This window comes from Arachis ipaensis, chromosome B10, assembly GCF_000816755.2.
Source record: "Arachis ipaensis cultivar K30076 chromosome B10, Araip1.1, whole genome shotgun sequence".
NCBI lineage: Eukaryota > Viridiplantae > Streptophyta > Magnoliopsida > Fabales > Fabaceae > Arachis > Arachis ipaensis.
In genome coordinates, this window is record NC_029794.2 from 8,517,363 (window position 1) to 8,526,682 (window position 9,320).

At 34.9% G+C, this 9,320-nt stretch overlaps 2 protein-coding genes across 5 annotated transcripts; both read right to left on the reverse strand.

The window, feature by feature from the left end:
- On the reverse strand, positions 1,173-4,226 carry LOC107622479 (deSI-like protein At4g17486). 2 transcript variants are annotated; one of them, XM_016324389.2, is made up of 5 exons: positions 3,686-4,226; positions 2,794-3,081; positions 2,131-2,211; positions 1,854-2,009; positions 1,173-1,447 (listed from the first exon to the last, which is right to left on the reverse strand). In XM_016324389.2, exons 1-4 carry the CDS (start codon positions 3,837-3,839, stop codon positions 1,870-1,872), a joined length of 663 nt encoding a protein of 220 aa, XP_016179875.1. In that variant the 5' UTR covers positions 3,840-4,226; the 3' UTR covers positions 1,173-1,447; positions 1,854-1,869. The 2 variants fall into 2 exon arrangements, with proteins under 2 accessions (XP_016179875.1, XP_016179874.1); XM_016324388.2 differs by having other exon boundaries at positions 1,286-2,009; positions 3,686-4,225.
- On the reverse strand, positions 5,656-8,728 carry LOC107622477. 3 transcript variants are annotated; one of them, XM_016324387.2, is made up of 3 exons: positions 8,465-8,728; positions 6,009-7,105; positions 5,656-5,906 (listed from the first exon to the last, which is right to left on the reverse strand). In XM_016324387.2, the coding sequence occupies exon 2, from the start codon at positions 7,025-7,027 to the stop codon at positions 6,032-6,034; it is 996 nt and encodes a 331-aa protein (XP_016179873.1). In that variant the 5' UTR covers positions 7,028-7,105; positions 8,465-8,728; the 3' UTR covers positions 5,656-5,906; positions 6,009-6,031. The 3 variants fall into 3 exon arrangements, with proteins under 3 accessions (XP_016179873.1, XP_016179871.1, XP_016179872.1); XM_016324385.2 differs by having other exon boundaries at positions 5,995-7,105; positions 8,465-8,727; XM_016324386.2 differs by having other exon boundaries at positions 5,995-7,028; positions 8,465-8,706.

Below are 9,320 nucleotides of genomic sequence, written 5' to 3' on the forward strand. Positions count from 1 at the left end.
TAAGTGAGAAATTTATATATAGTTATATACATAGGTTATTTCTTTTTTCCCCATGATTACTTGCTTTCTCTCATCCTGAAATACAATGTTCATGAGTCATCAGTTCCGGCATTCTTATTTTGTCAATGGCTTGAAGGTTCATTTGACCGAATCTATTGCCGACAGTGTCTTATATTTATTATAGAAGAACATATTTTTTAACCCTTGTAAATATAATACCAGTAAAATGAATGGAACCAGTCTATCCTTGCAAACATGCGACTAAGAAAAAATAGAAATTAGGTGGTGCAACAGCCAACCGCCATTCCGCATTTTCTGTTGTCCAATTTTAATAAGAGAGATATTCTATACTACTACTTGATAATGATTTTTGTATTGACTTCGTTTCGAATAATAATAACATATCTACCAACAAACTATATTGATACATATTTTAATTTGTATATTTCATCGTGTTTTAAGCATCTTCAACAAAACACTTTTTTGGTAATGCTATGTTCATACAATCTAAGTTTTAAACAACTAACCACTACTCAATACACCTCTTTCAATACATAAGAGAGAAGAAGATTAAGATGAATAAAAAGATTTAAAAAAAAAAGGAATTATTTTGTAGTAGTTTATTTGGGTAGTCAAATTACTATTGCCATTTTTCCAATGTTTTTCGGCAATTTAACCGACGATATTTTAATAATAGAGTGTAAAAAAAATTCTATGAATAAGTCAATTCTTGTATTTTACTCACCATAATTAATTCATGGATAAACGATCTAATAGTTGAAATTTGAAAACCTTTACTTGTAGGAGTAACTGAGTAAGTGTTGACTCATTGTGTTTATTACTCATCAAACTCCATTGACAAATATATTTTGGAGTGGGAATAAAGCGTATATTTGTTGAGCCGTTGCCAGATAAACAGGGTCCAATGATCACAAGGATCCATATGTCAAGAATTATAGTCCTACTAATTGATAATAATTAATAAAAGTTTATCTAACAATATCTCAAAAAGGCGCTGGCTAGTAAATAATGACCATCAAATCAAGTACAAATTCTAACATGTTGCGTGATTTTAGAGTAAATATCAATATACATTATAATAATTTTCCATGAGAATTTCCCAACAGATTGTAAAATGTAAATCGCCTATCCTATCAATAATGACTCCATACTTTACCAAAAACCAATGGCTGCAAGATATATTTATCAGATTTATGTAAAAAATAAACATGGCCATAACAGACATTCAACATATTACAATGCAATAATAGTTTTCTACAATTGAAACTCGTGAGTACATGTAATTCACCAAACTGTATGCTGCAACCATCTTTCACTTCACCAACCTAAATAACAGAAGTTTCTAGAAAGAAAATGGATTTCTGACCCTCATATGCTTGCAGAGGGCAGTTCTTTCTTTTACTACTGTGCAGGAAAGCATTCACATCTGTGCTTGGAAGATTTGTCACAAAAATCAATCAATCAAAGTGGCTTATCTACTTAGAAAAACAATATTCCATAAATCATACAGTTCCCAAAAGTGGAATTCATTTACATTACATACTTGAAAGCCCCAATAATCCCCCACCCCATTTTCCAACTAAAATATTAAAAAAAATAAAAATAAAAAAGGGGGGAAAATGAAACACAAATAAGCCTCACACAAAAACCTTTTTCATACACAAAATGCAACATAGCACTATGTAGTTTGGATTCTTTAGCTATGATAAATGAACCAACTAGAATGCAGAAAACAATGGAAGAGTCAGAACATTGTGGGAAAAGAATCACTGCAAATCAAATGGATAACTATTCAAGGGAGCACATCCTGTATTAACGAGGCGGTTTCTCACCTCAAACACAACATATTCACTTTACTGGAGTCTCTTTAATGAAAGTAACATCCTCAGTTCTAGATGATGGTGACAGAAGGTGCTTTTCTGGTTCATCATCTATTTCTGTTGACTCACGGGGTGTTGCGGTTGAGAGGGATTCAACAAATTCGTCATCTGCAAAGAGTCACCAAAAATTGGCAGCATAAGTAGTTACAAATATTAACAAGTTCGAAATTTCCATGTTTCGAGATAATGCTGGACGTGAAAATTTTAAGGAACAAGAATATATACACACCTGAGCATTCATGGTATTCAGGTAGCTGTTTAACACTAGTTACTTGAAGACTTTCAGGAAGTAGACAACTGCACAAAGCACCTGAAATTTTTTCAACAGAAGACTAACTTAGATTTATGATCATTATGTTTATATATGCCATAATGGTGTGCTGGAATTGGGTGTATATGATGTCAAAAGTGCAGAAGAGAAGTAGAAGAGAGAAAAAGGTGTAGTAGATTGGATCCATTGCCCAAAAAACTGCTATCATTCTAACATGATAAATTTTCTAAAGACTAGTTATTCTTCGAAAAGAAACTTTTTTCCAGATAGACAGAATAACAATTATAGTTATATGTTCAGAGGAAACAATTCCTTCCCTGAACATAACTTGAAGAAATGCAGATATTATGGACCTTATACGTGGACACTATTTCGAGATTAAGTTTTTCCTTTTTTTCCAATTTCTATTTCAAGTCAAATTTTAGGAAAAATTTAAACTTCATAAATAAGAAGCACTGGATAAATAGAAGATTAATGCTGGATATTTAATTTCAGTTGCTAGAGAGAAAAAGATAAAGCTGAAAGCAACGTCTTACTAGTTAATAATAAATAACAGGAAGATAAATATAAACATAGGAGGTATAAAGAAAGCTAACTTGAGAATTTCTCTTATGGCTTTACCTAGCTTGGCAAGACGATTCACCCAACCTGGGATTGGTTTTCCAATTAATCTCAACGAAACATCATCCGTAAAATGGTTACAATTCTTAGAGATAAGGTGATAAGTATCCCCATGATACTCACAGGCCATATTCTCAATAAATGTCCGGAAATCAGAAGAATTCATATTTGTATGGCCCAAAGTGATCGAAGTTCTATATATAAATCCAGGACAATTCCGTGGCTCCACTTCAAAGACTCCACTAGCCGGGAAGTCATGGGCTCCAAATCCATACTCCTTACCATGCACTATTAGAGAGAAAAGAAAGAAAAATAAGCCTTGTATCAGTTAAAACAACATAGAAATTCAGAACAAAAGAGTTCATAGTTGAAAGAATCTTAATATTCTTCAGAACAAGTCTGAATGCCAACATGAATAATTCTTTCCAAACAATAATGCAAAACGCCATGCTTATCCGGAAGAATTCACTAAACGATCTACAGCTGTATATGAAACAGATAAATTTATTAAATTCATAGACACTCATTCCTTCTTGATTATATATTTGTTGAACACAGATTCCCAATCAACCATAACCCAAATTTAGACAAATGAAATCCAGCACCAAACACACTAGCCACATATGAATCATTGTAGTACATAAAGTCAAAATTCTGTGGTAGATGCGGATTCCCAAGGCTTCAATCAAATCATCCAAAGCAACTATCTCATATTGAGTAGCTTAGCTTGTTTTAATCAAAGGGGAGCATTTCCAAGTTGGGATCTTGAAGCGGAAGGGGAGTAAAATCCGGTTTAGTCCAAGAAGATCCGAACCAGAAAACGCAACATTAATGTGCCATGAATTGAATGTGGTGCTAAGAACAATAAAGCAAGAAAGAGAAAAGAGAGGACCTTGAATGCCAGAGTGGAAGATTCCAAGTCCAAACCAATACATGTAATTGTTGATAGGAGTCAGATCGTACACATTCAACACAACCGCCGAGCCATCACCATCACCGCCGCAATTCGAGTTCGACGCCTTCTCTTTCTTCTTCTCCGTACCCATTCTTAAACCAAACAAGTATAGATATGATGTGATATGGTTTCAAGGAATCAATCGATTATTGACATGGGCATGGAGATGGGAGTGGGGAAAGAAATGAAATTCTTGGAGAATAGATACAGATCCACCTCCTGTCCCTGTCAAAAAGGAACCTTGAACACAAACAAAATCACGCACAAGCTTAACCCTAAACCTTAACTTAATCGTAAGGTTAAACGACTTTCTTTGCTCTTCTTCTTTCAGATCGACAGGGAGGCGCTCCTGCTGGATTCGGATTCTTGTAAACAAATTTAAAAATCAATCAATAAAACAAATTTTTTAACTTTTTCTTCTTTGCCTCATTCGTTTTACTGTTGGGAAATTTATGATTGAATCGAGTAAGTTGAAATAATTGGCCTTTTCTTTTGGAGGATTTCTTTTATAAAATAAATGATTTTTTTTTCATAGAATAATTTAAATAACTACTTTTAAAAATAAAAATATTGTGTAAATAACTACTTTACTGTACGTAGTTTTGTAAGAGATAATGAGTAATTGTAAATGTAGTGGTAATATAGTGATAATTCAACTGAAAAATACTTTTAGATACCTCAAAATTAATTTTGAGAGAATTAAAAAGAGCCATACAAATTGATCTCTCTCCAAAATTTATTATAGCCTCCGGTTCTACTATTGACTTATTGAGACTTGAGAGGTAACCGAATAGGCACTAATTCTTTTTGTTTAAGTGGTACATTTTTGTTTTCTTTTGAAACTCTTTTTTTCCCTCTTTATTTGTTTAAATTTACTAGCATGACATTACATCATTTAATACACATATAAAAACTACATTAATATTTAATACACATAAAACTATTTTATACTAATGATACATCAAAATTAATTTCTTTGTTAATACTCAAATACTTTTTTAGTCTTTATGAATATTCTTTGCTCCCTCTAGGCCCCTACCCGTTTGTTTATTGACTTGACTTTATTATTATCATATCTTTGGCAATCAAGTCCTATTGAAACCTCCTCCACATTTATTCGGCTATACTTCAATGGATAAAATTTGCTTTTGTGCTATTGGCTACCGGCTGATTGAGGCTTAGTTTGGTAAAGCTCTTACTTTTTAAAAGTAGCTTATAAAAGCTAATTTTTAAAAGATGATTTTTTAAAAGTTATAACATTTATGTTTGGTAAATTAAATTAAAAATTGCTTTTAATAATCACAAGCAACAACAATTACATTTAGTAAAATAGCTTTTAAAATTTAAAAATACTATAATAGATATAAATGCAAACATTAAATTTGAAAATTAGTTAACATATGAGGTTATATTAGACTTTTAAATTTTGAAAAGCACAAGCCAACTTTGAAAAGCTCTATCTAGGTGCTTTCAAAAGTATTCCGATCTTTTAAAAGCTACAAGCACAAGCACATGATCTTTTTTATTTACCAAACACAAAATGAGGAGCTTGAACTTTTAAAAAGCACAAACACCTCTTCAAAAAGCTTTACCAAACCAAGCCTGAATCTGTGATCATGCCCCTTCTTGTTTATTGTTCTGATTATATAAAATAGAAAATTTATTACACAAACAGTCAGTGACACTAATCGTTACTATAAATCACTGGCAATCATTGACACCTAAAGATTTGCATCGCGTTGAAACGTTCTTGTGGAGCACTTAAGAGAAATTATTCCTCTACTACACACCTCAACAGTTAAGGTATAGCACATAGAATGGTTTTCTACACTTGATGGCAGCAACTAGTAACTAGTAACTAGCAACTAGCAATTGCTAGAGGCAAAAGCGAGCAACAAGACAATGAGTAAAAGAACTTATTGAAGACAACAGTAGATTTTTATTTCAAACTCAATAGTTCAAAATCCTCGAGAAATAGCAGCACAGATTGGGAAGGATAAAAATGCTAAATATACAGATATCACCGAATCACCGGCGAGTAACATCTTTTTCTTCATCCCCTGACAATCAGCAATGCAAACCCAGAATTGTTGCACAATCATGGAGCATATTCGAGCATCAAAGCCGATAACTCCTCCCCCTTCTCCTTTCCTTCCACCTGCAACAAATAAAAGTCTCATGATTCATGCCTATCTCTGAATATGCTAAGAGCAAGAAAAGGGGAAAGGATCAGAGGGGACACCCACTTGGGAACTCTTACAAATAATGCAAATATTTTCCACATCATTGCTGATCCTCGGGATTCATCCGTCTACGGACACGACGCCTTCTATTATCTGATCCTCCATCCGAAGACTCATTTGCATCATCTCTAGATGCAGATCCAGATTCCCCTTCATAGCTTTCCCCCCAGAGCCTAGGTCTCCTTATACGCATTTGGAGTCTAGTTCCTGTAGCACCACCACGAGACACGGATGCCGGTTGAAGAATAAGGAAAAACACAGCCAGCAAACCACCATCATCTATGGGAGGAAGACCATCATCAGCCCTGTTTTCTCCAAAGGAAGTCTGCAGAGTGCTAAGCAGGTCGCCAAGATCCCTCTGTCGTTCCAACCTCCTCCAGTTCCGCTGACGCTCTGGGTCTACTGCAGATGGACGTACAAGAGGATGCTCGATCCTTGCATGCTTCCTGAGATCTGTATATGTCCCAGTAAAGGCGCACGTCTCACAGGAACAGCTCCTTGATTTTTCGTTCATGAAATGACGAGCAGCCTCCACCACTTTCCATTCCTTTATGTGACCTCTACATAGAGGGCATACTAGCTTTGGTTTTCCAGTCCCCTCTTCTAAAGATTGCATTGTCACAAATCCTTCACTTCTTTCTTCTTGCGTATCATCAGTATTTGCTTCAGTACTTTGGACATGAGATGAATTTGGGCTTGAAATTTGACTTTCTAACTGAGATTCTACTTGAGGAGGTGCTGAAGAGGTTTCAGCAAATGACTTGCAGAACTGATCAAGACAATTTGAGTGGCGATAGCTAGTATTGCACATATAAGGGCGGCAGCCCTTTTCATGCGATGAACATATGAGGAGAACAGCATTGTGAGGATGCTCCATGCAGACTGGACATCTAGCGTCCTCCCATTCTTTAACGTTTTCCTCAGATTCAAAAGTACTTTTAGGAGCCGATCTTCGGACTCGACTAGAGCTGCTTGGATAAGGTGATGTTCTGGTACTATCATGCGACAAAGACCTATCTCTTCTCTCCTTTGGCATTCTGAATATTCAATGTCGTTTAATAAATACACTAAGGTGATCTTCACCACCGGCACGAACAATCAAATAGACTTGGATCTACATATAGATGACATCAATATAAAAAAATTGGTAAAACTGAAAAATAATACTGTATTAATTTATGCAAGTTGAAAGCAACAGAACCCAAAAGACATTCAGCATGAACGAGAGGGCTAACATCAGTGTCTATCTAACAAGTAGGATTAGTTGTCATTAAGATGAACGAGAGGGCTAAGATCATTAAATAATATAATCAGTTAAGCACAGAAAAATATGCACTATATTATTAGCAGCATTCCAAATGCTGTAACTTATAGTTATAATCACATAAAAGTATGCCTCAGAGGTTAACTTATTCAACTGGAACCAGATTATATAATTCAGCCATACAACACAAAACATATCTGTATTATCACTTTTTGCCGCCTTGCTTCATATTTACCCCATCCACTGCGAAATGGCATGTTTCTGCAATCTTTATATATCATCACATAACAAATTTAGATTATATCAAATGTTCATTCACGAAATACAAACTCTATTGAATAGCATATGCAATATCACTTTTCATGAAATTATGTACTTGCATTTGTACACATTTTCCAGCTTAATAAGCATAACTCCAGCCTGCACCATCAGAAGAACAAGACAAAAGATGCATCGATGATCATATTGGAAGAAAAGGAGTCTTTTTTGCATAGTGATCATCAATACACATTAACTTCAGAATATACAACAACTATGTTACAGTTGTACAGATGGATGTATAACATCAGTCCTTTCAATTTTGTCATACAATATGTAGGAAACTAATATGAAATGACACAGGCCAAATCCACAATACAAAATGAAGATTCAAATGATTCAACATGAATTGCAAAGTCCTAACATAGCTCTAGTAGTAAATTAGACGAACAGTTCATAAAACAAAGGTTAATTTCACAATGTTTAAGGGATATATCTAAACCATGAGATGAGCTTAACACTGCATATTAGATAACCTCCGTCTCTGTGAATTATAAACACCGACATAAATAATTAAAAAAACAAAATAAAAAGTTACAATAGAGCTAGGAGCACAACAATCGAACTCTCGAAGCAACCCGAAAAACAACCACCACAGAAACCCTCGAGTACCACTAAAGCCGCGCTAAAACAACAAAAATACAAAGAAACAATTTACACAAAGCAAAACGCAGAAACCCCTATTAGAAGCAGAAACAAAGTCCAAAAAAAGTCCGTCATCACACAAAGTCCAGAACACACAAATCATTTCCAACTTGCCCATACAACAATTAGCAAAGCCGATCGAAACCCAGATACAAAACCTAAAAAATATTAGAACTTTGGGTACATAACCCCAACCAGCGGAAATCGATTAGGTAACGGAAAAAAATTAGGGCTTTTGTTAGTTACCAAAAAAGGTGGAATCTGGGGCGGGGATTCAGGAAGATCAAAGTCGGTAGATGCGATTGGAAGGTCCGAAGCAACAAGTCTCTTCTAGCTTTCGGAGCAGAGAAGAGAGGGAGGGAGAGTCAGAGAAAGGGTGCTGCTGGAGCTGGTTGCTCCTGAAGCTAGACAGAGAGAAGAGGGAGAAGGAGGAGAGAGAAAATGAGAAAGAGAAGAAAATGTGACAAGGTAGATGTGGTAATTATAGGAGCAGAAGTGAGAGAAAGAGAGAGAATCATATAAAAAGTAGAACTTGCTGCTGACGTGGCACTGAAGGGTTCGCTCGTGGCATTTTGCTAAAATGTTTGTTCTGGCGAAATTCCAAACATTTCTCCCCGAATTTTAGTATAATTAGTAATTAGTAATATTTATGGATTTATTTATTTTTGAAATAAAAGATTAGTATATGAGTCGGCGCCGTTTTTGTTTTGTTTGGGAGGGAGTAGAGCCGCTCACCTCAGACCTCACTGAGTCACTGACATTCGCCTCACCGCTCTGTCTCCTTGGAGCGTGCATCTACGCTCTCCTCCCCCCCAATGGACAATAGTAGCAATCTTCACATTCAAACCATTCAAACAGTCATTTAAATTGAATTCCATCTTATTTCTGGTACATTTACACTATGTTTGGATGAGTGAAATTTAGAAGGAAAGAAAATATAAGAGATGAAATTGGATGGAAAATTTAACTTTCTTTTGTTTGGATCACAAAAGAAATTAAATGAAAAATAAAAATTTTCTCCTCAATTTTGCCAAGAAAATTAGTGGAGAAGGAGAAACATAATTAAAATTCTATATTTATTCTTTTGATTTTAATAATTTTA